General features: G+C 51.6%; 1 protein-coding gene across 6 annotated transcripts in view; it reads left to right on the forward strand.

Moving 5' to 3' along the window:
- The window catches only part of Col27a1 (collagen type XXVII alpha 1 chain), a 119,720-nt gene that overhangs the window by 28,829 nt on the left and 63,941 nt on the right, over window positions 1–26,950 (forward strand). For all 6 annotated transcript variants that reach the window (XM_029476283.1, XM_021159800.2, XM_029476282.1 and 3 more), the window contains exons 6-14: window positions 750–803; window positions 1,807–1,860; window positions 10,546–10,590; window positions 11,193–11,246; window positions 11,600–11,644; window positions 13,931–13,984; window positions 15,017–15,061; window positions 20,268–20,321; window positions 22,165–22,209. In XM_029476283.1, the coding sequence (XP_029332143.1) occupies window positions 750–803; window positions 1,807–1,860; window positions 10,546–10,590; window positions 11,193–11,246; window positions 11,600–11,644; window positions 13,931–13,984; window positions 15,017–15,061; window positions 20,268–20,321; window positions 22,165–22,209 (450 nt within the window). The remainder of the gene's footprint in view (window positions 1–749; window positions 804–1,806; window positions 1,861–10,545; window positions 10,591–11,192; window positions 11,247–11,599; window positions 11,645–13,930; window positions 13,985–15,016; window positions 15,062–20,267; window positions 20,322–22,164; window positions 22,210–26,950) is intronic.

Genomic DNA, 26,950 nt, shown 5'->3' on the forward strand with positions numbered 1-26,950 from the left:
GGTTCTAGGGACCAGGATCCTTGTGACAGAACCCTCTCATATTCCAGGAATGGACTGTACTTGTCCCAAATGAAGACTTGATATTACTATCATGCTCTCTCCGGTACACTGCCCGCATCCCACTGGTGGGCTCTCACAGACCTGGAAGTCCTGATTTACGGGGTCCAGTCTCAGTTCTGAGTGCCTTATTCTGGGTTCCTGAAAGCTCTTGCTCCAGGACTCAGTTTCCTTGGATGTATTTTGGGGTGACTGGGTTTTCTATACTCAGCCCCCAGTCTAGAGTGGGAGTCTAATGCGGTTAGGAATGACCCATGGACTCCTGGTGATCAAAGAGGCAACTGTCAGCTTTCTGGAAAATTACCGTCTAGGTGCCTTTGGCTGTGTTTCTTAGAACGTTGTATGGCTACTGCCTGGTGACAACAGATGGGGTGGAGAATGTCAGGAGTGACAGCAGACTGGTTGGGCATGATACACAATGATGCTTTCTTTATGGGTTTGGCTAGTGGCAGGAGAGCAGAATTTGGACTGGCAGGGGCCAGATCATAGAAGACTGGGGACACCGGAAGGAATCGGGAGTCATGTGGACAGAGGGAAGCTATGGATGGTGTTCGAACAAGAGAGTGACAGACTTGAGGGGGAGGGTTCACATGAGTGAAAACGGGCCAAGTAGGAAAGAAAACTGACTGCAGTATGTGTGGAGATGCTGCTCAGGGTGATGTGATGACTGAGGCAGACTTGTTTTATTTCAGGGACAGAAAGGGGACCCAGGACTCTCACCAGGACAGGCTCATGATGGAGCAAAGGTAGGTTTAGGAACCCCAATACTCCACCCTCCCCAGGAGTCCCCTTGAGGGATGAGACTGCACATGACCCAGGAAGCATGAAGCTCCGACAAGTGGGAACAGTTTGGTGTTGTCGCTTAAGGTCATGATCTATTCCAACAACGAGACCATGTCCATTCCCAACACCACCTTCCTAGGCTATGGCTGGTGAAACAAACAAACAAACAAACAAACAAATTTGTTCTGTGAACACCTCTTAGTAAATGCCCTTTCCCCTCCAGTGCTCCATAGCTTTCTGTGGGACTTGCTAGATGATGCTGGCATCCACAACCCGCTTGATGTTCAGTGCCCCAGAAACTTCCAACTGACCTTCAAGACCTTGCAAGTGCTCACGGGAGCAGAGAGACCTGGTGTCTCCCCAGGGAGGGCGATGAAACGGTCAGAGCCTCATGATCTCCTAGCTCCCTGAGGCTATGAGGCTAAATGAGTTGCTTGTGGAAGAGAAAACACTTAGGCCAAAGGACCTCCCCTATTCCCAAAGCACCAATCTCCTTGCTGAGCAAGGGCCTTGGAGGTCAGGGAGGAAGAGAGGGCTGGAAACACACACACACACACACACACACACACACACACACACACACATGGTGGGGGAGAGCCTCCCTTTGCTCTTCTCTTGTCACAAGTGGTTTACTAGTTCATGCCTACCACTCCGCAGACCTGTGCTAAGCTAGTCAGTATGGAGTAGAGCGTGAGTTCGACCATGCTCTTAACATCAGAGCACACTCTCCATATGATCTCTTCTGCTTAAGCCCCATACATAAGCCTTGCATATATGTAGCTAGTGAGTTCAGGGAGTTGGGAGATGGATCCTCCACCCATCTCCCTGCTCCTACCTTTTTCAGTGACTGCCATTTCTTCTCTGAGGCCTCTAGGCCTTAGTGAACCTCCATGAGTGGCTGCAGCCATTGCAGTGGAGGTCAGACTGCCCAGTTCCTCCCCTGACGCTGTTATCTGTGTCTTACAGGGCAACATGGGCTTGCCTGGGCTCTCCGGAAATCCAGGACCCTTGGGACGGAAGGTAGGACTTGGTTCTGGGCCTGGCCTTGGCCATGGGCTTGCCAGTAATCTTGGCCTTCACCAGAAACAGTGGGCCACTTGTGCCTCCTGGTTGTCGCTGGGCTCCCTGGGCACAGAGCCCATGGGCAAGAGATAAGAGATCCCCGAATCCTGAGTGTGGTGGGGTTGGGACCCCCTTGGTGTGAAGTGAATCCCCTGTGGTTAATGAGGTGTGACTAGAAGTGTCTCTGGCTCACTGTATCTCGGAGAAGGGCAGCCCTCAGGTGTGCTTCAGGAGGTTATAGCCCTGTCTGAATTTCCTCGATGGCTGAGTAGTTTTGGGACTCAGTGTCCCTCCTCAAGTGCAAAGAGGACAGAGACTCTCTTATCAGATCCTCACTGCCTGGGGTTGGCTGTGTGACTCAGAGGAAGGGTCTGAGATCCACCCTTCACCTCTGAATCTGAGATGCCTCTCACTGATGGGCTACAGGACACACTCTGCAGAGGACACACATTCTTTGTGTGTTCCATGCGGTTGGTATGCTAACATAGTTGTTATACCTGCCACCTCTTCAGCCATTCTTGGTCTGCTCTTGGCTGGTGGTGATGGGCTTCTGCCGCTTTCCAGGCTGCGACATCCAGATGCCTTGGACTCCTTCCTTTGTCCCTACCAGCATCCCCTTATCCTTCAAGACTAGTTGTGCCTCTCCCTTGAAGCCTTCCTGGAACACTCAGACTGGGCCATTGTGGCCACTTGTTCAGGGACACTTGGGCCATCTTTGTTGTTTTCAGCCTTGAGTCTTGTCTCACTAACAGGGTATGCACATTGGGTTTATGACTCAGTTTTTTTCCTGGCAAAACGTGTAGCTTGTATACAAGAGGTATCCTGGACAAACAGGAAAGACAGTGTAGGCCAGAGACCAGTCACTTTCCAGGAAGACTCCCTCAGTGCTGAAGAGCTGTCCAACAGACATGTGGGCCCAGGGCTCACTCTGGTTCCCAGATGTGGCCCCAGCTGCCTGCCCCCTAGACTGGTAGCCTGGGTTTCAGTGGCACAGCCAGGGTGTCTACTGGTCCCAGGCTGTTTAATTTGAGTGTCTCCATTACACAGGGAGTTTGGAAGATCATACCTGCCACTCCCTTTTTGACTACCCTCTGTGGCAGAGCAGTCTATTACTTAAATGCTAGAGGGCAGCCTGGCCACTGAAAAGCAGAGTTTGCTGGTCCGGTGCATCCGCCTCTCTGCATGTACCTGGCTCCTGTTCTAGCGTTTTCTAGTGGAGGAGCCACGAGTGGGAAAGGACCCCCTATCTGACTCCTAAAGCAGCCTATGGTGGTCTCACTTTAAATGGGGTAGCAAGGCAGCAGAAGTGGTGGAGGAAACACAGGCTTGTGCCATCTCCTGTCTAGGATTCTGGGGCTCCCGTGCTCAGAAGATGGCCAGGGATGCTGACAGTCCCTGCTCCCTTGTACAGGGTTGGGCATCTTCTGAGTTAGGTAAGCATCTTCAGTGGCTGGAAAACTGCTCGGCCATGTGCTCTGCACTCCTCTCTGGCCCTGGCCCAAGCAAACTCTTGTGGGCATTTCTCATAGAGCCTGGGTCTAAAACGGGCAGGGTGGTGCCACCATGTGCTGTGTAGAGCACAGATGACTCAGGTCCTGGAGTAGGGACCCTCTAATAGAGGTGGTGTCCTAGAGGAGAATGACTGGCTTGCTCTGTTCCTGGGCTTATCCCTGTAATCAGTTCCCTGTCTCTGGTGACTGTGGCAGCCACTTAGGCCTGCTGCTCCAAGGTGACTTTGTCTTCTCTGTGGGAACGCTGAGGAGATGGACCATCAGTGAGCAGAGGTGAGGCCAGCTATCTGTGGCATTAAATTTTGGTTCATCCACTTGTTCGATAAGAATTTATTAAACACACACTGTGTGCTGGGGCCATGCTGCATGAAAACAGAACCTGCCTTACAGAGCTTGCATCCTTAAGGGGCAGAAAATTAAAAACAAAAACAAAAACAAAAACAAAAACAAAAAAATGGTAAAATCTAATGTGTGTTAGTGGATAAAAAAAAGGGGCTATGGAGAAACTGGCAGGAGAGAGTTCTGGTTGGGAGTGCCAGTGAAAAATAGGTAGCAATTAAAAGTATTAGAAGACATGACTGGGGCCACCTTTTTCAGTAAAGTGCTTGCCACAAAAGCCTAAAAACCTGAGCTCAATTCCTAGCACCGTGTGACAAGACAAATGTGGTTGGATGAACTTGTACCCCAGAGCTGGTGAGGTGGAGACAGGAAAGACTTCAGAACCCATTGTCTAGCCATCCTGGACTAACCAGCAAATTCCAGGTCCCTCTTGATACCCTGTCTCAAACAACAATACAAGCTAGGTGTGGTGGCACACACTTATAATCCCAGTATCTGAGAAACAGGGACAGGTGCCTCTCTAAATTTGAGGCCAGCCTGGTCTATATACAGAGCTCTAGGTTAGCCAGGGCTCCATAGCGAGATCCTGTCTCTAAAATAAAATCAACAAGGAGGACTTCCCTTGAGGAAGGTTGATCTCTGGCCTCCATGTGCATGTATGCATGTGCACACATTTGAACCTGTACCCACACACTTGAACACACACACACATACATGCACACACACTGCTGCCATATAAAGTAGGCAAAGGAATCTGTTTCATAGCTAAGAAGACCAAGACCCAACTAGATCTTATTTATTCAAGCCACCTTCTTGTTGGCACATGGCGACTCGTGCTCTAAACCTTGAGTTGACCCTAGTGTTGAGTGACAGGCGGAGTTGTCGGAGCTTAGGGGTATTTTCTACAATGGTGGCCCTCAACACTGCTGAGTGTTGATGTCACTGTGTGGATTCTAGGCTAGGCACTATATCCAGGCAACAGAACCTCTGAAAGGCCCCAGATGGGTCCCACATGCAGCTAAGATCCAGAGCCACCAACTTGAGGGAGAAATCTTTCCTTCCGTCTTAAAGTGAACCTAGGTTTTCTGACCCTCAGGCCCTTTTTCTTTCCACAAGGCTGATTGTGTCAACTAAGAGCAGATTCACTCAGTTCATTTGAAGACTGTTCATTTGAATGGAATGTGTTGGAGTCCCAGCTCTGCCCACTGTGGCTGTGAATGTGGGTGAGCTACCTTTATATGCTGAGCCTCCACTGTCCAGTGGATGGTTGGGGAGGTTAATGGGATGTTCTGGCCCCAACATTCACACAGGGCTGGCACATGACAGGCACCATAGATACTGTCTGGATGAATGAATGAATGAGCCAATGAATGATGATGGTCCTGAAAGAGAAACAGCTAAAGAATCCATGCTCGTCTGGTGTCATTAATCCTCTGGCTATTTCACAGCTCACCACATAAGCCGCCCTTCCCACCCTGCGTGGAGTCTGGGGGCTCACCTGGCTGCCTTTGATTGTTGTGGATGTGAAACTGTCCCCCCAAGACAGGAAGGTCTACAAACATACTCTCCTGTCCAGGCTGGCCTCAAAACTTACATTAATCCTTCTGTGTCAGGGTCCCTAGTGCTAAGATAACAGAGACAAGCGTGCTTAGCCTCGAGAAGGTGGGAGAGTTGTAGCTGCTCATATGTGGGTGCTGTATTGGCTGCTTAGTCCAGCAGAGCACTGGGCAGTCCCAGCCCCCAATGTGCACCTACAACAGAGGCTGAGTGGGCGTGGCTTGGTCCCTCACTTCATCCCAGTGTCCCTGACTCCCTGTGTGGCTCCCTGCTGTGCCCCTGGCCTGACTTCTCCACATCCATCATTAATACTATTTGCTTCTCTTCTCAAAGACCCTCTTCCCCGAGTCTCCCCTTTCTCAGACTCTGTGGCTCATCTTCTGAGCCTCCTGGGGATTCCACGCTTGCTGGTTCTTGAGTAACTCGCTGATACCCTCAGCACATTTCTTCAACTGGAGCAGGGCTCTGAGGTCAGACTCCTGCATGACCGACCATCGAAGTTTTCCTTACATGCGACTCAGCACACACTGGCCACCTACATCTGCCTGGCCCTACCACACCCCTGCCCCCTCCAGTACCTCTGGCCGACATCTCTGATTGATCTGTCTTGCCAAGAGCTGATAATAGGCCTCTGAGTCTTAGCACGCTGTGCCAGGCAGACATGACTAATGGAAGGAAGTTGGTACAATGAAACTCATTTCTTTTTGCAACATCACCTCCCCAGGGTCGCTCATCCTCCAGTACTGCCCAGTTGGCCACTGCCCTTGGAAAGATGGGATAAAGATAGTGGTCCCTGCCTTTCTGAGAACCAACTGTTCCTTCGAGTGTGACACCAAACTCCATGCTGGGCTCTTATGGCCTCTCTCGTGTTACAGCCCATTTCTACCCCCACTTCTGCCCCTCTACCCCACTGACCTGATGCCCCACTGCCCCAATGCCCCACTGCCCCACTGCCCCACTCAGGATACTGTGCAACTTCCCCCAGCTGAGCTTTGTGATCTCAGGCACTCAATTCTTTACCAACATTCTTGTCCATATGCCCTTAGCGTCCCTACCCTCTTCTAAAAGGTAGTGACCACATTGCTTTTGTTCAATGTTATGTCTACTACTGCTTGCTCCCTGGGTTTTGATAATGGCTGAGGCTCAGCAGATGTGTGTTAAATGAATGAATGAAGACTACATCAATAAATGAGCTACATGAAAATTCGACCCTCCTGCCTTCCTTTCCTCAACTTACCACCAAGTGGGTTGGACGCCCTGCAAGCTGTCTGATATTTCTAGATGATCTACTGATTTCAGAATCCTCTAACTTCGGAGCCCATAAGACATGTTGAGAAATCAGTTTGGGAAACTGAGGCTCAGAGAGGCTTAGTCTCACTCAGTTTCTCCTTATTTGCTCTTCTTTGCTGGTGGGGTATGGGCCGCTGGGGTGGCAGATGAGTTCTGTGAGCTGGCCTCCCTTGTAATTGCCAGGGCCTGGGTACTGAGCAAGCCTGGGGAGTGAGTTCCACTTTCCTACAGAGATGGAGCCTGGGGTAACAACCTTTGTCTGGACTCACACTGTTTGCTATTCAGACCCCCAGGCAGTGACAGGGTCCCCTTCCTCCCTCCTTGCCTGAAGTCCAAATAGCACCCCACTGTCTGTGGCAGGGTGAGGTGATGTCTGGTTCCTCCTTGTGCTCTGTAAGCAATGATTAATCTGGCTCCCAAACCAAAATAGAGAGCGTGCTGTATTATAAACACGGGGCCTGCGGAGGCCCGCCTGCCAGGCAACCATGGCCCCAGCTCTTCTGTGGCTCCTCTGCCTCCCTGGGCCCACCTGGCACCCTTCATCCACACACAGGAAATCACTGCCCTGGGGCCACCTTGCGGGATGGGCTGGCCCCTGTAATTGCCAGGGCCAAGAGAAGATAATGGTTTAAGAGCCTCATGTCCCCAGCCCTGTGATTTAAAACTGTTTGGTAAACAATGTTGAAGGGGCTTCCAGGCAGCCCCCTCCGCACCCCACCTCCCACCTTGACTGTGTTCCCAGCAGATTTAGAAGCTCATGCTCACAGTCACATTCAAGGCCCTCTGGAGTTCACTATTGAGACAGCTCAGTCCATCCCACAGTTCTAAAGTCTAGAGAATGGTTTAACCTTGGCCTCAGCTTCCTGACAGCCTATCTTCTCCTGGACCTCAGTCTCTTGTCAGTCCAGTGAAGCAAGAGATGGTCAAAATGGTGACATCGGTCTCATCCAATTTGGGTACTTCATTATTCTGCTACTGACCTTTGCCCTAGGATGTTGCCATGACCAAAATGGCTCTGTCTCAGGGAGATGCATCTTTAAGGGGCTAGTCCCAACCACAGTGATTGATGGTTAACATCTGAAAGATTTGGGCCATAATCCACACACTCTCCCATGAAAGCTGTGTGGCTCAGGATGGCCCCTAACCTCTTTGAGCCTCCGTTTCCTCACTGTAAGTGTACCAAGTGGTACCTATCTCTTAGAAGTGATCCAGGGTGTTAGTGAGCATACATGCTTAAGGCACGGGGTTAGGCAGGGTGGGTTCTGTGATTCACTTCCTTCCAGCTCTTTCCTGAGCATAGGTTTGCTTAAACCTCATCTCGGATTTAACTGAACACATCCCTTTTCTTTAGGGGAGAGCGATGCTTGTGGATTGGTTTTCAGGAGAGTCTTGGGGTGCTAGAGGCTCCTGCCTCACACTGCCCCTATTGTTGTTCTTGGTCCCCGAGACTCTGGCCTGTTTACAGTGATCCTCTAGGCAAGCAAAGCTTGGCAGAGTGAGTTCAGAGAGGTAATTGCCCGGGTTCGATCTCGCAGCCAAGAGCGCTTGGCTCACCTTGATGCTTCTGTGGGAGAAAAGGGCCTCAGCTTGTTCCCTCTGCCCTGGGGCTTCTGTACCCTCCGTTCCACCTTCCAGGATGCTATCTCCAGGTCTGTGTCCACCTTCCCCCATCAGCCATCCCTTGGCTGTCCCTGGAGTTACCACCCCTCCCCAGGCATGCTGTCCTCTGTACCCTGACTTTATTTGTTCATAGCAACAAGCCATAGCATCAGATTTGCCATTTCAAACCATTTCTCAGGGCACGGGTGATGGTGTTCAGCACAATTGAGCAACTGATTGTTGAGCGACTGATCCCCGGAACATATTCATCTTGCAAAGCAGACTCCCGCTGCTCATTGCACCACACCTCCTGCCTCCTGCCACCCACGCTTGCCTTTTCTACTTCATTTCTTTCTAGTTCCTTTCGAGGAATGTAAATTCTCGAGGCAAAGCATGTTGCCTGGCTCCTTTTTCCCATGAAGAAAACCCTCTGGCCCACACACACTCCATCACTGTTTGTTGAGTGAGTGAATGAATGAATGAATGAATGAGAAATGAAGGCCATAGTAATAACCATAGCTGGTGTTTCTAAGGGTGCTGAATTCAGTGCCAGACACCACCACGATTTGTGCTTCCCACACAGATCATGCCATCCAGGCATTGGCTCTTCCTGCCCATTTTATAATTTCTGAGGAAATCAAAGTTCAGAGAGGTAGAGTCATTGTCTCTGGCCACATAGCCAGCCCGAAGGCAAGCAGTCCTGGTATCCAAATCGATCTGTAATAAGAGCTGAGATCCTTCTGTCTAGCTGCTTGCTGTGGTCTGGGATCACCTTGCCTACTTGTGACCCAGTGGGGGATTTTTTTCTAGGAGCAGCTCTTGATCTAGAGTAAGATGTGTTTCGTGGGTGGTAGTCTCTCTTGGCATGAGACGATTCTGAAGAAATGCTGGCGAACTTCCCAAGCCCCCTTCCTAAGACAGACTCTTCTGTTTGTAATGAAGACTTCGACTTCCTGTGCATCCAGGATGCTGATGTACACCTGTCTGAGGCTGTGTTTATGTGTCTGTAGAGCAAGTGCGTTAGGGGGCTGGGATGATAGATCAGCTAGTAGAGTGTCCAGCATGCTAGAGTCCTGGGTTTGACTCCCAGCATTACATAAACCAGCTGTGGTGGTACAGGCCTGTAAGTGAAGGCCTGAGAAGTGAAGGTAGGAGGAGTAGAAGGCCAGTGCCATCCTTGGCTACATGGCAAGTTGGAGGCCAGCCTGGGCTGCATGAGACTCTCTCTTAAAATAAAAGAAAAAAGGAAGGATGGATAAATGGAAGGAAGGAAGGGAGGGAGGGAGGGAGGGAGGGAGGAAGGAAGGAAGGAAGGAAGGAAGGAAGGAAGGAAGGAAGGANGAAGGAAGGAAGGAAGGAAGGATGGAAGGAAGAGAGGGAGGAAGGAAGGAAGGAAGGAAGGAAGGAAGGAAGGAAGGAAGGAAGGATGGAAGGAAGGAAGAGAGGGAGGAAGGAAGGAAGGAAGGAAGGAAGGAAGGAAGGAAGGAAGGAAGGGAAGAGGAGAGAGAGGGGAGGAAGATAGGAAGGAAGGGAGGGGGAAGGAAGAAGGAAAGATGGAAGGAAGGGAGGAAAGGAAGGAGGAAGGGAGGAAAGGGAGGAAAAAAAGAAGGGGAAAGAAAAGAGAAACAAAACAGAAAGAAATGAGGTGGTGTAGGGACTTATGTCAACCAGGATCTCCATATGGCCAGCTGTCCAGGGCCTGTGCTGATTGGCTTACTATCCCTTGTCATAGACTCTCAGGAGTCATAGAACTTGGAGTTAGAAGATAACAGAACCTAAGGGGCCTCAGAGTTTCAAATCCCCCGTTAGAGGTCCACAGAAGGTTGACAATCACACACCTAAATGTGCACAGTAAGTCAGGGGCAGTGTCTCTCCTAAGCAGAGCCCTGGTGTGAGGGGCCTGCCAGGCAGCAGCGTGGTGTCACTGAATGAAGATGAAGAGTCAAAGCTGCCACTGAGCATCTGGGCAGCCTTCTTCTCCTTGGAATAGGAGCAGAGCCAACAAGAAAGGAGGCTGTGTCTCTAGGTGATATGGTCACGGTACATGAACTGGAGTGGCAGTTCCAGTTCACACCGTGTGTGTTCCGTATCGACCTTGTCCCTGTTCCTTATGTGACAGACCCTTTGCTCCTGTTCCTGACTGCCTCCAACTTTCTGAACTTCCAAGGCAAGGCTGGGATGTGGACCACTGTGTCATAGTCTCTCACTCCACCCCCATCCTCTGCTCTAACAAAAGATGACTGAAGAGGATTCAGTGAACTCCATCTGACCTGCACCCATGCAGGAAGTGTGTACCATATCCCTACCATAAAGCCTATTGCCTGATGACAATTCTTCACCCCCACAGGGACACAAGGGCCATCCTGGAGCAGCAGGGCACCCTGGAGAACAGGTGAGGCCTGTCTGCGCTGCACTGTACTGTCTGATATTCCTTCTTTCAGTTCCTGCTTGGTACCAGCCTCCTCCCTGGACTGAGATTCCCTGGAACCCCAGAACAAGGCCTTAGGACTTCCCCTGCCCATCACCCCCGCCCTTCCCCAGTCAGCCACACTCTCTTAGAAGAACCAGTGTCTGTACTGCGAGCCCAGCCCAGGGCTGGCAGAAGCCCCTGGACTCTGGTTAGAGCCATGAATAGCTGGCCTGTCCCCGGCAATGTTAGGCGATATTATCCCTTCCATTCGCCTTGGGGTTTGCAGGAATTCTGGCCTCCTGGCCCAACTCAAACAGCAGCCCTGCCAGGGAACAGCCAGCCAACCCTCATCTGTGCTTTCTTATTTTGAGCCTGGAGCAGAAAGATTTGTCCCAAGAGCTGGTCTGAACAGTTTCAAGAGAGGTGGGCTTGGGGTCCAGCACACACCACTTGATGTCTTTCCCCCTTTGCCTCACATTCTTGCCCCCTCCTTGTCCACTATAGGTACCCTCCCCAACCCCCAGGACCCTGACTGAGCTAGAAAGGGCCTCACCTTTCCTAACATTTCTCTTGTTCCTTCGCAGGGGCAGCCAGGACCTGAGGGCAGTCCAGGGGCCAAAGGTTACCCTGGCAGGCAGGTGCAGTATATGCTCTGGAAGCTCTGCCCGTGGTGGTGGCCACAGTGCCCCAAGGAGAGGGAGGCTGTGGGCTGGGGCCAATAAACTGCCCCTGGGGTCAGGCCCTAAGGAAAGGGCTGGCCAGGGACTAGACCTGGCCACAATGCTGCAGGCTCGGAGGTTCTAAGGAGAACTAGGGCTTAGAGAAGGGGTTCCCAAGACTCCTCTCCAGTCTTGCCCTGAGTCACCTCTGGTTCAACCCATACCATGGACGTTTCTAAGGACAGCTGAAGTCCAAGATAAGACTGGCCCTGGGACATTGGCAGCAGGGAGGGCGTCTCCATATGTCCTCGCCCCCCATATTTCTGTTTCAGGGGTTCCCTGGACCTGTAGGAGACCCTGGCCCCAAAGGCAGTAGGGTAAGTGCTTTTTGGCTAGTCCCACCCAGGTGGCACATGCATAGGCATCACTGGGCACTTTATGGGTTTTGATGGGAGATCAGGGCTATGAGAGACTGTGGGCTAGGGCTTGACAACCACTGAACTCCATCTGCCTTGAACTGCCAAGGAGGCACTCCACATGGGATCTCCCAGAAAGGAGACAGCGAAGGTTCTGGGTATGCTGAATAGGGAGACGGAGGTAGAAGACAATGGACGTGGGTCTCTGTGGGCATGGGTGGCTCTATTGATGATGCATGCCAAGATGCTGCTAAGACTGGACTCCTGAAGTCAGTCCTGCTGCTTCTCAAGAAATGCTCAGCAGCAAGTGGATCACATGGCCGTCAATTGGGGTAGGTCCTCAGTGACATACCCTCTTCTGAGCCAAAGCTATTTCTACTGTGGTAGGTCAGAGGGCCAATATGGACCCATTACTGGCCTTAATCTCTGTAGCAGTCTAGCAGTTATGAGGGTGGGCACAACATGGGAAGGCAAGGTCCCTTGGACATTACATGGCATGCAGGGTCAGGGCCACTCTTGTTCTGGGATTCTGGGTCTCTCTCCTGAGGCTCCCATGAGTAGTGGCCTCAGAGGGAATATCTAGAATCTGAAGAGAGCACCCAGAGCCCAAGGCAGTCACCTTCCTGTTCTTTCTCTTGTGTGTGAAGGAGCACTACCCACACCAGCCTTGGAGTCTGCATGACTGACTAAGACACCCCAGTCTCTGACTCTGTTACTGACCCCAGATGGTCACTAGGCTTCTCCAAGGATACTCATCTGTGAACACAAGCCATGAGCTCTATATGGAAGAGGCAGGGTAGAGTGGTTAAGATGGTGGTTGCTGATCAAACAGGTTACTGAGGTATTTGGGGAAGGAGAGCTGGTACCAGTCTTCCTCAATTGTGTGTTTATGGCGCATTGGTTAGGGGTGTGGGCCTAGGAACCACAGAGCTTGAATTCAGAGACCAGTTCTGCTATGCTACAGCTGTGTGGCCATGGGAAGGTCATCTTACCTCTCTGGGACTAGATGTTCTCAGTTGTAGAGAATTTTAATAACCCCTACCAGGAGCGTTGTAAGGATGCGATAATGTAATCATGTGTCCAGTCCGTAGCCTGTGGGCTGCATTTGTCCTAGGATAGATAGCTATGGATTCAGCCCAACTCAACAAGAAATAATAAACTCAAAACATTCTATAAGATTTTTGCAATCTACCCGCCACCCCCACCCCCGCTCTTATAACTTGATTGTGAGATTCTCAAGCGTGAACTTTATAGATGATAACTTTCTCACAGTGTCAAAGTGTGCTCAGTGTGTGTGAAGCATTGAGTCTGGCCTGGCAGGTGGCTTGAGCTTGGCAAGCAGTTGCTTTTGCTGTAGTTATCATTAAACTGCTGCACAGCTTCTATTGGTACAAACCCTGTGCTGGATCCTGGCCCTTGAGAAGTTATCAGAGGACAGGGAGGCAAAGAGAGAAGCCCTGTTATCAGGATACTGAAGGATGCTGGGGGGATGAGCTTGCTCTGACCTGCATGTTTGGTACTAGGAAGGAGAGCCCTTGAGATGGGCTATGCATGTCATGATTCTAACACCATGAGGTAGGCAGGGTAGGCCTGCTTGGGGACTAAAGGGGAATTCAGACTTGGGGACTAGAGACCAGCTACATTCCCTCTGGGACACCCACATTAAGTGGTGACATGCCTGGGTCCTTAAGTCCATTGGGCCCAGGTGACCTTTGAGCTGAACACAAATCAGCTGAATACAAACTAGCACCACCTCTAGCCTCCGGGGTTCTTGCCAGGGTTAACTCAGGATCACCCATGTGCCTGGCACAGAGTCAGCTCTCTGGGGGGGTGGGGTGGGCAATGCTGACCGGCAGTATTTGTCAACCAGAGTAGATGCAATCCCCCAGATCCAGGACCTCTGAACTCTAGGAGCAACCATTGCAGGGAGCATCCACAGGGCAGGCAGATCTCCCAGCCCTGCAGCATCTAACCTGGGTACAAGCTTCCTTCCACAGGTCGCGAGCTGGGTGCCGGGCCTCTGCCGTCCTGTGCTGCCCTCCCTGGTGTGAGCGTATGTGCCTTTGGACTACATCGTGAACGCAGCACCATGCAGTCCACGGGCATATACACTTGCCTCAAGGTCTATGTCATCGAGGACCCCTGGAGCCGCCACCACAAGGGACCGGGCCGTGGGATGGCAGCAGGGAGGCTGGGCTGACTGCACCCCATGCTTAACCTCTCTGATCCCCACCTGCTCTTTTCTAGGGTTACATTGGTCTTCCGGGGCTCTTTGGCCTGCCAGGGTCGGATGGAGAGCGGGTAAGTACATTTGTCTGTGTACCGTCACCCTCTACTTCTTCTGAGGTAGCAGACTGCCTGCTGATGACATCTATGCTGGGAGTACCTAAGTAGGGTGAGGCCCAGGAAGCAGCATGCGTATACTTCACTGTTATAGCACTGGTGGTCCTGGGCAAGGTAGGGGTGCCCCATGCTTGGTGTCCTAGGTACGTAGGGCAGTGAGGCTAGAGAAGGGACTCAACAGAGGAGTCGCTAACCAGTGACAGGCATTTGTATGTTCTGCAAAGATGGCCAGTTGACTGTTTTGTAAATAAAGTTTTATTGACCGTAGCTCTGCTTATAGATCACCGCTGTTTATGGCTGCTTTCCTGCCACCGTGACATGGCTGAGTAGCTATGACAGAGGCCACCCACAGAGCGCCAAGTCGTCTCTCTCCTCCCTTTGGCACAGGCATCCACCCATCACTAGCACGGCACTTGGCTGCTTTATAAAGTGTTGTGAGGCTTGTCTCATAGAAGGGTGGGGACAGCGCCAAGTATCAGATGCCAGGCCAGGGATGCCAGGCGGGAACGTGGTAGTTTGGTGGCAGCAGGGATGGGGACATCAGGGATGCCTGACTCTGTCCTGGGTCCTGGGGATGTGTATAGACTGGCTTCAGGATTTCCCAAGATACACTGCCCTCCAGACCAAGTGTCCAAGTCAGGGAAGAGCTGCCCACAGGCCTTTAGGGCTGGCGACTTTAATACATGCTCCTTCCTTCCCCCAAGCCTGTACTTGGAAGTTCAGTTGTAACCCCGTCATTAAGCTAAATACAGGGCATTATAGGGAAGCAGAAGAAGGTACACTTAGTGAGCACCTGCTGAATGCTAGGAGTGCTGGCGGCTTCCTTTAGCACTCTCCCAGTAGGTGATTATGAGAACCCGCATCCATGCAATGAGCATGCAGCTCGCACCATGCTCTGGGCAAGCCTTCCAGACTCCCTGGGACTTTATTCTGGGTGCGGTGGGTGCCCCCTGGAGTTTGATAATGATCTTTCTCCTCTTTCCCCTACAGGGTCTCCCTGGCGTTCCTGGCAAGAGGGGCGAGATGGGTAGGCCGGTAAAGATTTTCCGTGTCTATTACGCAGACTCTACGGGTAGCCCCACCTCCCGCTGGCCGCGTACTGCACTGGTGGTCCCTGAGACCTGGCACTGTCTGCCTCTCAGTTCTGTTTCTCTGCTCTGGGTGTAGGGCAGGGTAACCAGGGACAAGCACTGGCCTGGGATGCTGCCCGGAGTTCTTGCTGCTCCAGATGGCTCCTCTATCCCTATATGCTTCAGCAGCTTGCAAGTAAAGCTTTACGTCTTGGGTGTCTGTCCCGATGTTTGTGTTAGTGGCCAGCAGGCACTAGGGGACCTAAGTCCTCCCCTGGACAGCACAGGGTCCCCAGTGTCAGGTCTCCCACTCTGACTTCATTTATGCACATGCAAGGCTAGATGACTAGGGAGTATGGTAGGCCTCGAGAGGAATCCCAGAAATGGTTCAGTATTGACCCCTACCCAAATCCACGAGCTCTCTTTAGGTCGCTTCAATGCCATAAGGGATTAGTTTTCCTCTTGCCGACCATCTATAGGGCATAAAGAGAAAGACAAGGCCCAGAGAGGTGTCCAAGGCATTGCAGCCTCTGAAGAGCTGGAGCAGGGCACATCCAAGACTGACTCTTGGGAATACCAAATGGTACCAATATCATCAACGTAGGTTTCCTTGACTCTGTTAGGAAAGCCATTGATTCCGTAGGGGAATCAGAGTCTCTAAGAGATAGACCTCGGGGTGAGGCCTTGTGACTGTCACCAAGACAACTTGCTCGTATCCCAGTTGGTGGCTTAGCTCTTTGCTGCCATCCTGCAGGTCATCTAATCAGACCTACCACTGACTAGGGAATGCAAGCCCCTTGACCAGGGTCACACAGAAAATCGGTAGCAAAGTCTGGATCTGAACCTAAGACCATTGATAATGCAGGGTGTTTCCCACGGGGTCTCTTTTCTCCCCATCAACTCCCTTTTCCTCCAGCGGAATCTACAGTTCTCACCCCTGCCTCACCTCTCGTGCTAGAAAGGGGGTGTGCAATTTTGGAAGAAGGTCCAAATATAAAATGTTGGCAGTTGGCTAGTGCTGGCAGGACTTCTGGCCCGGCTGGTTCAGGGTTACGCACAGCAGACGGCTGAGCCACATGCTAGCCAGAATCTCTCATTGAGTCTAGAAAGAGGCTACAGTGATTCTTCCTGTCTAGTGTGCTTTCTCTCTCTGTGTCTCTGTCTCTGTCTCTCTCTGTCTCTCTGTCTCTGTCTCTCTCTCTCTCTCTGTCTCTGTCTCTCTCTCATCAGTGCACTGGGGATTCCTACCCCCACCATGCTGTTTAGGGCCTGGATCTGCCTGTTGTGACCGGGCCTGCACAGAGTCAGGAAGGCAGTCCCAACACTAGATCAGTTGACCCAGGCTTGGCTCTGTCTCTCACTGTGTGACTCAGAGATGCTGAGAGCTTGCCTGAGGACACACAGCAATCTGGTTCAGGTCAGGAATTCCTGCCCTGGGTTTTTCCTAGTTATCAGATAGGGAAGGAGAGAATATATATCCCCATGTGGGGAAACTGAGGCCCAAAAGGATGAGGGGGAGGGTCTGGTTTTTCATTTAGATGTGAGCCTCAGGTGTTGTGAGTGAGCCTTAGGTGTGAGTCTCCGTAAGACTCCTGCCTGTCCATCTCCATCTCTTTCTCCCTTGATAGCATAACTGGAGTGATTTTCTAGTTTCCTTCACAGGGCAGAGTAGGATATGATCTGTATCATGAAACAAGGGATCTGGGAAATTCAGAGGCCTTCCCTATCAGCGTATTTTAAGCACAGTAGAAAGCATGCAAGCTAGACCCATGGAAGGACTTCCAGAAATTAAATATTTAGTTCTTATAGCTCTCTAAGTTCGGTGGCTCCTCCTGGAGGCTGCTGAATAGCCCCGTGGTGGGTACCACCCCTGACTAGTGATGTAATGATGCACTTCAGCTTGCCGGAGAATTGTTAATGATGCTTAGCTTGGTCTTGCCCAGGGCACAAAGAGGTGGCTGGTGTGTAGGCTAGGAGACAGAGCCTGGAAGCTCAGTGGATCATCTGTTGAATGCTCAGGCTGCACTGGTCCTGCATCCACCCTCTGTATCAGAGGAGCAGATTCTGGAGGCCGGAGCTTGGCTGAAATGCCTTTAGATGTCTGGGCCTTGGCACGTTGCTGTCCACACCTCTGGCCGTGTGAACTGTTGCCATCCAGAGTGAGGGCGGAGCCTTGCCCTAGTCTATTTTCTTCCGCCCAGCCTGGTTCTGCTCACAGTATAAGGCGAGGCGTTCAGTCCCAGAGGGGCCCGACCTGGGGAAGCGGAGGAGCCACGTAGCACGCCCGGCAGTGAGCCAAGTTCATTTCTTGGGCCGTGGGCCAGGCTGCTGCAGTCAGGGGTTGGGGCAACAGAAGAAGGAAGTGCCTGCTGCCATAGGCTAATGTGCAGTCATCACGCATACATCAGGCACAGCCAGTAGGCACTGGATGCCCAGCTGGGCAAGGAATAGAGGCCTTGGGTAGCTGGTAGATGTGGCTGTCTGCTCGGGAGTGGAGTGGTAGAAGGTTTGGATCTCAGTTTCCTACTGGGGCAACAAACTGCTGTTCACTTAAGCTATGGGCTTCCTCCATCTCAGACCACCTTCAATTGTTCCAGCATCTTTAAAGCTTCATCATTTCCTAACGGTCTTTTTAAAATAAAAGGCCCAGAGTCCTAGAGGTTGCCAGTCCACAGAAGCAAAGCTAGAGATGGAGAAGGAGAGCTGGTCCCCAGGGCCATCATCTATGTCCAGGCAGAACCAGATTTAATATTCATCAGTCTGGAGTCACAATGGCCCTTTGCAATGCTGGACTTCTAATTCTTCTGTTTGTGCTTGATGTCACTACATAAATACCAGACCAACTCCAGGGCCAGACTGCCTCGATTCAAATCCAAACCATGCTATCCCATAGCTGTGTGACTTTGGACGGGTTTCTTAACATCTCTGGGTCTCTTGATATCTAAAATAAGGTCTGCACAAAGTCCCTTTCATGAGTCTGCTACATTTGGTTGTTACTGTCATGGCTGTGTCTATTGTCACTCATAGGCTAGCCCAGTCTACTGCTGAACTGCAACAGGGTCTAACTGGGGTTTGAACTCAACCTTCAGAAGGCTATGTCTTAAGACTCTCCCTGGTCTTAACAGTCTCTGAAGGAAAGCAGACATAACTCAGATTCTTAGAGCCTTCTGGGTGGTAGAGCCAGGATAGCTCAGGGGTGTTGGCCTGACTACTGGGTCTGAGGGGAGTGGTGGGTCAGCTTGGAGCTGCCCTGTGTGTTGCTATAGAAACCGCCGGCCTTGTGCCCAGGATATACCAATACACCCTCTTCCTCCCCAGTCTTGTCTGTGGGTCAGGCCAGGCTAGCATATATTTTGGGATCAGCCCTCAATCAGCACTGTGAACGTCTTCCTCTCACACAGATGCCTAGAGATGACTGGGTGGCCCTGGTCTCCTCTAGACTCTGAACCTAGAGAAGAAAGCTAGCAATCACCAGGCCTTGCCACTGGGACCATATGGAGCGAGCCAGGACGCTGCTACACTTTGTCCTTATTCCATGAGCGACTGCCTTCCTACCCTGTCCCAGCCTTCACGACCAACACAAAGAAAAAGTCAGTGCCTTCAAAAGATGTCCCATATCACAGCCCATCTGACAGATGGCTCCAGCCCCAAGAGGGGGCACCAGTCAACATCATGACAGAGTGTCAGGGTTGGCTGGTATCAGCTAGCTGAGACTCCTAGAACACGGGAAGAGGAAGCACTTGTGGGCTGAATGCACTCTACAGAGACAGGACTGTGCATGGCAGCACCCTGTCACCCCGTGTGCCAGGTGGACACTCTCACTCCTCAGACCAGGCTGGGCCCATTTGAAACTCACAGGAGTGGAACTGGGCAGAAGCAGAACCCAAGCTCACCTGAGCCACAGGCTGGTTTTATGGCCTTGGTCAGGTGACTTCCTGCCTGAGCCTCACCTTTCCCATCAGTTAAATAGGATGAGTCACCTTTACCCAGGGGTGAATGCCAGACACACAGGCCGGCTTGCACACAAAACAACAACCTGGTCTCAGACCCATCAAATGTCTGCATTTTCTGGAGTCTGAGTAAGCCCATGGTTCCTGGGGAGTGAATGGTACCCTGTGCTGTGCCGGTTCATGAATAGGACCTGTATGCTTGCATGCATACATGCCCCGAAACGCAGGGTCAGGGCTCCTGCTTAGTGGTACAGGCTATATGACTGTTTCCTAGGGCTCCCTCCCTTCTCTCTCTCTGTCTCTGTCTCTGTCTCTGTCTCTCTCTCTCTGTCTCTCTTCCTTTCTTCCTTTCTTGTTCTTGCTGGATATCTGCTGAACAAAGTACTAGCAACCTGAGGTGCGAGGTTCCTCCAGGCAGTTATCACACTCTGGCCGCCTTTGCATTCATTCTTTCTGTCAGGCAAATGTGAGCTATGCTTGTCATTCGTCTTGGGAAAGCCACAGTTGGAACTGGAAGAGGGGAAGGGGTTTACAGGCTCTAGATAAATCCCTCCCTTTCCTTTGAAGTAGGAATGGATTCCCCACCCCCCATCCCCCAGGCCTCCCTACAGCTGATGTTTTTCCAGCTGCCTGGCTCCCTGAGGACTGTGGAGCTTCTTAGTCAGGTCACAGAAGGGCTGAAGGGCCAGACCTGTTCAGGCTGGTGGCCTCTTTGTGGCCACAGTGCAAATCCTCCCTAGCAGTGTGACCTTGCGTGACCTTGCCACTTTCCCAGTCACAGCCTTAGTTTGTAACATAGGAACTATATTTCCACAGTATGGCTTCTGAGGTGTACGGGGCAGCTGCAGAGCCTTCCTTTAACCAGTGGGGAAACTGAGGCCAATGGACTCTGAGAAAGGTGCACTGCAAACTTCATCAGTCTGCCTGCAGTGGTCTAGGTCTGGACCTTGCTTCCTGCCTCAGTCTGTCATTTCCACTAGGAGTCCCAGTGCAGTCCCAGACCTGGGGGTGGTGCCTGTCCCATCTCCCAGATCGGCTGTGACCTGTCTCTTGGTTCCATGTGTGCCAATATTTGTGGTTAGCAGGGAGGACTTCAGAACCCCAGATCTGAGGAGTGAGCCTGCTCAGATATCGTCCTTGCATCCTGCTGGGAATGTGGCTCAGAGCCGAACTGCAGCCTTGAGCGCTAACCTCCGTATTTCTTCTCTCTCATCCCCTCAGGGCTTCCCTGGAGACTTTGGGGAAAGAGGCCCCCCTGGACTTGATGGCAACCCTGTAAGTATCCCCAGTGCTTGCTAACAAGCCCGAGTACAGCGGACTGCAAGAACCTGAATTTGGGGGTCAGACAGACCTGGGCTCTTCCCTGCCCTATGACATACTAGCTGAGTGCCTTTGGAAAAATGGAAAGACTTCTCTGAACCCCTTTCTTTTGTGGGTACTCTGTGGCCTCCTGGAGAGTCCTCACTTGCTGAGTTGCAGGCTCTCCCCAGTCTCTGAGAGCTTCTGTCTGATGGAGAGACCACAGCTGCCATCGATAGGAGGCATCAGAATCGTTTATAGGTGGTTTGCCTTGGTAAAGGCAGTTGCCACAGCTTTGCTGGAGGCAGAGCCAAGTTTACAGGTCTTCAGGTTTACAGTTTGTAAGCATGCAGAGGCCCAGCTTGTCTGCAAGAGATGACTTGGCCTTCCCTAGCATCAGTTTGCTTTTCCCTTATTGTCCTCGCTCCAGGCCCTGGGTGGGAGATCTCAGGCTGGGGTGTAGGCTATGGCCAGTGTTCTCAGGAATGCCTGCTCTGGGTCTTGTCTTTCCCTGGGGCTCCCTACCAGAGCAGCCTGGCCCAGCTGTGCCCACTGGCCTTCCATCAGCTTCCTAACATTTGTTGGTTCATTGCAACTCCATAAATACTTCTGAGCCTGACCTAGCAGATGCTCTGGGGATAAAGCTGTGTCCTCAGAGCTAGGAACATGGAGTTTGGGGGTCTTGGGAAACCAGTTCACTCCTCTGCACCCCAGTGTCCCTTTCGAAGTGCAGGTCAGAATGCACGCTTAGAAGATGGGAGGTCTTAGCCATTGCAGGTGTGCAGGGGACAATTGTGATCAGTGCTAGGCATCCCTAAGGTGCCAGCATCCTGGTGTCACTGCTACCTCCTTAGTCCATTGCACTTGGCTAGGGAAAGCCGGGAGGAACAGAGATGCTTGGCAGAGTAGGAACGGGGAAGAACTGGGATGAGGAAAGAGGGGTTGAGTCTCCAGGTGGAGCAAGATGCATTTTCAGAGTTTGCAGGAGAGCAAGGATCTTCCTATAGACTCAGATTTTACTAGGTTAACGTCCAAACCAAAGGATGTGACCCTTCTGAAAGTTTTCTTGGGTTGGGAGAGACATCTTTCTCCTTAGGGTCTGGAGGAATAGAACGATTCTCTCCCCTTGACATCAGCTCTGCCATGGAATTGCCAAGGGATCTTGGCAAGTCATTTCCTTTCCGGTAGCCCCGCAGTTGTATCAATAGGGACAGTCCTGAGGGGAGGCTGGCACGTCCCACCATTAGTCAGCTGCCAGAACCAGTTTTTATTCATGACTTTCCATTTTGAGCTTGAGCTAGACTCTCGCCCCCATGTTTCCCCCACCCCTGGTGTGGACATTAGATGGTCAATTTATAAAGCTTTGGGGGACTGGAGTTGGAGAGGATCAGTCCCACATTGTCCTGTCCTCTGGACCTGGCACCTTGGAAGCCCCAGGAATGGGGGGACCTGGAGAGTCTGAGTGGCAACAGGGCATCCACGTGCTGTCCTCATTGTTTGCCTCTGACCTTGAGCAGACCACTCACCTCTGAAAGCTTGCCAAGAGAGAAAAACACCCCCATCTGCTTATGACCTGGGTCCAGTCCCACCCGTGTGTGCCCTCCATGCTAGAGTCTGGAAGGGGCTAGGCTTGGATGTTACAGATGGGATAGATGATAGAGGGGAATATTCTACATATCCTACAGCAAGCATGCAAGAGCACTTAAGAGACTGTGCTCAGAAAGAGGGGGACTCTGCTCCTAGTGGTCCCACCCAGCACCTGAATGGGGTACAGTGTAGAGGGAGACTGGGCAGTAACCACCTTGATTTCTGCTTGCAGGGAGAAATTGGCCTGCCAGGACCACCAGGAGTGCTCGGGCTCATTGTAAGTACACACATGCCTAGGTCCAACTTGGGCAGAGGTGGGGTAGCCATAGGTGTGAAAAGCAAGCAAGGGGCCTTGAAAGGGAGTCAAAATGGCCTTTTCCATAAGCCCCAGAGGGATGAGGAAGAGGAGGAGGAGGAAGGAAGGAAGGAAGGAAGGAAGGAAATAGAGGAGTAAAGACAAAGCCATGCTGTGGCTGCAGATAGTTTGCCTACCTTCTTGGAGCCTGCTTGCTCATTGATTAGATGATAATGAGTCTTGGAGCACAGGGCTGCCAACCATTCTTTGGCTTGTGTCCTGTCCCTTGATTTGCAGGCAGGTAGATCAGTATGATAGCAAGTTATTCAGCCAGTAAAGGGCTCAGGCCCAGAGGGAGACTGTGGCTAGCAGCAGAGCAGAGACTCTAGGCCTTCTTTACTCACTTCCTTAAAGCACTGACTTTGGAGCAGGAGTACCAAGTTCAAGTTCCACCTCTGTCACATCCAGGTCATGTGACCTGGGCCCTCTCACTTAGACTCTCTATGCTTTAGTTCTGTCATCTATGAAATGGTGGTGGACAGGAGTCCTCTTGGACCCCTGGTTGTGAGGATGAAAGGGGTTATGGGTATGGCGTGGCCTGTGCCAGTGCTCTGTAAATGCTGAGCCAGTGGACCATACTGTTATTAACATGACTGTTACCTGCTGAGATGCCCAGGCCCAAGAGGCTGAGGAGCCGGAGGGGGTAGAGCCTCTGATTGTTCTGGATTGGAAAAGCCTTGGCAGGTGGCCCTGTCACTCAGTGTAAGGACAGAGCTATTCTTGGCCTTGAACTCAGTCCTGAGGGCCAGTGAGAGGCCAAAGCCTGGCCATGACCCTAGAGGCACCACCCACCCCACAGAATATGCTCTTCTGCTCTGGTCCTGTGAAACTTGTGGTGTGATGGTACCAGGTACAAGATGGCTCCCCAGACAGGAGGGCTGGCTTTGTTCTTTCAGCAACTGTGCTGAGAAATTCTCTTCAGATGGAAGATGAAGATGGGGTTAAGAGGAGTATGATGGACCCCATTCCCCAGAGTTCCCCCAGATTGTCTCCCAGGGTCAACCCTCTTGGCCCTGACCCCCATTCCGGCTTTACCTCTACGAACCTCAGGAACCCTCTGTCACATAGGATCATTGTCCTCCTTTGTTCTGGGACCATAGATGCACATAGTCCAGTCTAGGCCTGGAACTCCACATCCTGGGTTTAAGTCCTCCTTCACCCATTCCAATCCCAGTCCTGGGTACCTTTCTTGCCCTCCTGCCCTTTATTTCTTCGCCTATATAACGGGCATTACCCTAGTACTTGCTTTGGGGGATTGATTGATACTGTAAGTAGCTTAACACTTAAGCAGTACTTAGAACACAGAAAGGCTTCCAGAAGTACTAATCATACTAATAGCCATTTTAATTTTTCTGTTACACGTCTGGTAGCATTGCGCGTCGGAACTTAGTAGGAGAGGGTGTTACAGTTGACTAGTGATGTCTGCCTTGGCTAGTCATATCCTCCTTGGCTGAAGATGCTACAGTTGACAGTGATGTCTGTCTTGGCTAGGGATGGGAAAGTATTAACTCAGACACTCATCTCTTGTGTTCATTCAACAGAAATCTGCTGAGTACTTACTTTGGCAATATGAGCCATGAGAATCTGAGCACATGCTGGAAGTCTTAGTATCTATTTTTTCTAAGCTCTGAAGCGATCCCTCAAGTGCGTGCTCAATAAGCTCCATTGTGAGAAACTCCCTTCTTCCTTGGTCCATCCAATCAGAGCCCACGTTTTCCAGATCCTTCCTGTCTTGAGCCCAGGTTACCCTGACTCTTCCTGGGAGAGGCTGTTCCTGGGGTCAAAACTTCATTGTCTTCTCTGTTCAGACTCCTTCAGTGTGAGCAATATTGGTCCCAGACTTTTCTGAGGGGATATTCACACATCCTGATAGTCATCTTTGGCACGTGTTCCCATTTGGCATTGTCCCAGCATCCTCTAGGTTGGGACCTAACCCAGAGGAGAATGAGTTCTGTTTGGATGAATGGACAGATTCTATGGACCCAGACTATACTGCCTCTGTCCCTGGTCCTCCCCTAGACTATACTACCTCTGTCCCTGGTCCTCCTGGTATTTGGCAGGCTCCTTCCTGCCTCAGGACTAGCCAGACAAAATGCCGGTTGCCCAGGTGGCTTTGGATGCCCGATGTGATATTTAGGACACGTTTGTGCTAGAGTATTCTATTTACCTGACATTCAAATGTGACTGGGCCCTCTCTGTTCTGACTTGCTACTGCTGCTGCTCACAGTGTCTCTTTGGGAGGTAGGAAAACAGATACCAGGTCAAGGTTACACACAATGCAGGAGAAGGTTGGGGCTTGATTGGAGGCCATAACCCTCAACTTCCATTCTAGGATCCCTTTCCTGCCTTCTTTTGGCCCAAGCTCTGGGTGTGTCTACAATTTGCAGTCTTGTGCCTACAAGGTTTCCAAAGAGCCTCTCTTTTCTGCAGCCTCCCTGGCCCTGTGTTCTCCTATGGTCATTGTCAACCTCTCTTTCCTGCAGCTTCCCTTGCCCCATATCCTCTTGTGGCCACTGTCAGTCTCTCCTTTCCTTGTTTTCAGATTCTCTTCTCTGCCAGGATGAAATATCTCTCACCCAGGCACCTTTAGGTGGGGGTCACTGGGTTGGACCTGAGCCCACCAACCCCAGATTGAGTGCCCTCTCTGGTCCTGGAACTCTGAGCCAGGAACTTCTGGAGAAGTGGAAAGGAAGGGGACCCTGTTCTGAGATGTCCAGGAGGAAGCGGGACTGGGTCAGTCACCTGTGGTTTTCTAGAGTGCATGGATGCTCAGCTGATGGGGGGCAGGGGTCTGTTTTTGGTGGTCATTTTGTTATAGAAACCAAGATATACAAACCCTCTGTGGAGTCAGCTGAAGCAGTGCTCTTGAAGCCTGTCACCTGCCTCTGTCCCAGTTTCCCAGGTGCCCAGTCAGGAGAGAGGACAGAAGACTAGGCTACCACTCACTAAGCGCCTGTCTACTTGTATGTTTGTGGGGTGTCTGCTGTGCTGGAGCTCTAGAAGCCATGCCATGCCCTGGCTCGCCCTCTAGGGAGTGGGGCATGTCCTGCTTATAACACATATCAGATGTACCCAGTTCCCGCTTGCCATCAGTGGCTTCCTGCCAGCTCCAAGCTGAGAGGACTAGACTCTCCCCTCTCGGTGTCATCAGAGCTCATGGCTGGCATGCAGGGGGACTGTTCACCTCAGAATATGTCCCATAAAAGTCTCTTTTGGCTCTTCTGTTCAGAGAGACACAGGGACTTTTTGGCTTCTGCATTGAATGAGAACAAATGATCTCGTGATCCGGCCCTAAACGCTGCTGTCATTGATGGGTCAGGGCTATCCTATGTGTGGAGAGTTGGTTAGGGATCTGGTCAACTGGTGTTAACCAGCTATTGTATTTCTGACCCTGATCAGTATCGAATGAGCACATGAGCCCTGGAGAGGGAACTCATTGCCATCTTGTAGGTACGAGAACAGGTTCAGTGTGAGCAGCACACCTCTCTGAGCTCACACAGCCCTTAAGCCACGGCTCAGCCTGTACACACCACTGAAGCTCTTAGCCCACTCTCTATTACTACTGCTGGGCTGCTCCTGTATAAGATCAGAGCCCCCAGATTACTTTCTTGTCCCTAACCTGGGGCCACCAGAGGCTCCATTTTCTTCCAGGCTAGCTCCCTGGTGGGTTTTTAAGCAAGACTGGGGGTCATCATAAGTCATTCATCAGACACTTCAAAGGTGTACTGTTTGTGACTCTGCCCTACCATACTGGATGCCTGAGTCATGGAGGAAAGGTCCTTCAACCCGGGGGCCTGGCCTCAGTTTGGTGGTGAGACAGGTAGTGGCCTGTGAGCACACATAATCTTAATGGTTTACACAGGGGCAGTTATGAAAATAAGGCATTGATTCCGAACCATTGAGCAGGGAGGTGACAGAGCTCTAGGGTCATGGGAAGGGTGCAGTTACAGGGATGAAGGCCTAGCAGTGTTAGAGGTCAGCCAGCACACCCGGTGAAGGCACAGGTGAGCCAAGGGATGGGGACATCACAGGCCAGATATCACAGCTGAACAGGAGATGCAAGGCAGAAGGAGAGATTTCTGGTCCCTTGCAAACCCTGATCTGGATGCCCCTGTGATGCTCTTGGGTTCTTGCTATCTGTGGCTACTCCAGGATCTGTTAGCATGGATTCACACTGGGGCAAACAGACATCTCTGAGGTCTGATCCTGCCTTGAATTGGCCTCACTCAGTACTTGCAGAGCAGGTTTTCTGGTTCCTCTCTTAGCCTTGGTTTCCCCTAGGAAAGTGGGATAGCTCTGACAGCCATCCTGGTTGCATGGGTGAGCAGTGGTGAACTGCTAGCCCTGGGTCCGGTGTAGCCAGAGTCTGGCTGGGCCTTGGCAGCTGCCCCTGGAATTGGACACACAGCACGGGGGCTTTAACTGCTTACAGCTGTGTTGGTTGTGATCATGGTGAGGGACTTGAGAGGAAGGGGATGGTGGGGAGCAGTGTCCGGGAGCTTAAGAATGGCTCCAACATAAGAATCTTCCTCATTTTCTTGGGAACGCTCTGCAATCCGGCTCTGAGATGTCCTTTGGGGACAGTGGCTTGCAGCGTCCCTTTGCCTCCCCCTTGGTAGGCCACTCTGGGACTCTGTATTTCTACCTTGGGCAGTTGCTGTTC

This window comes from Mus caroli, chromosome 4 (genome assembly GCF_900094665.2).
Source record: "Mus caroli chromosome 4, CAROLI_EIJ_v1.1, whole genome shotgun sequence".
Lineage (NCBI taxonomy): Eukaryota > Metazoa > Chordata > Mammalia > Rodentia > Muridae > Mus > Mus caroli.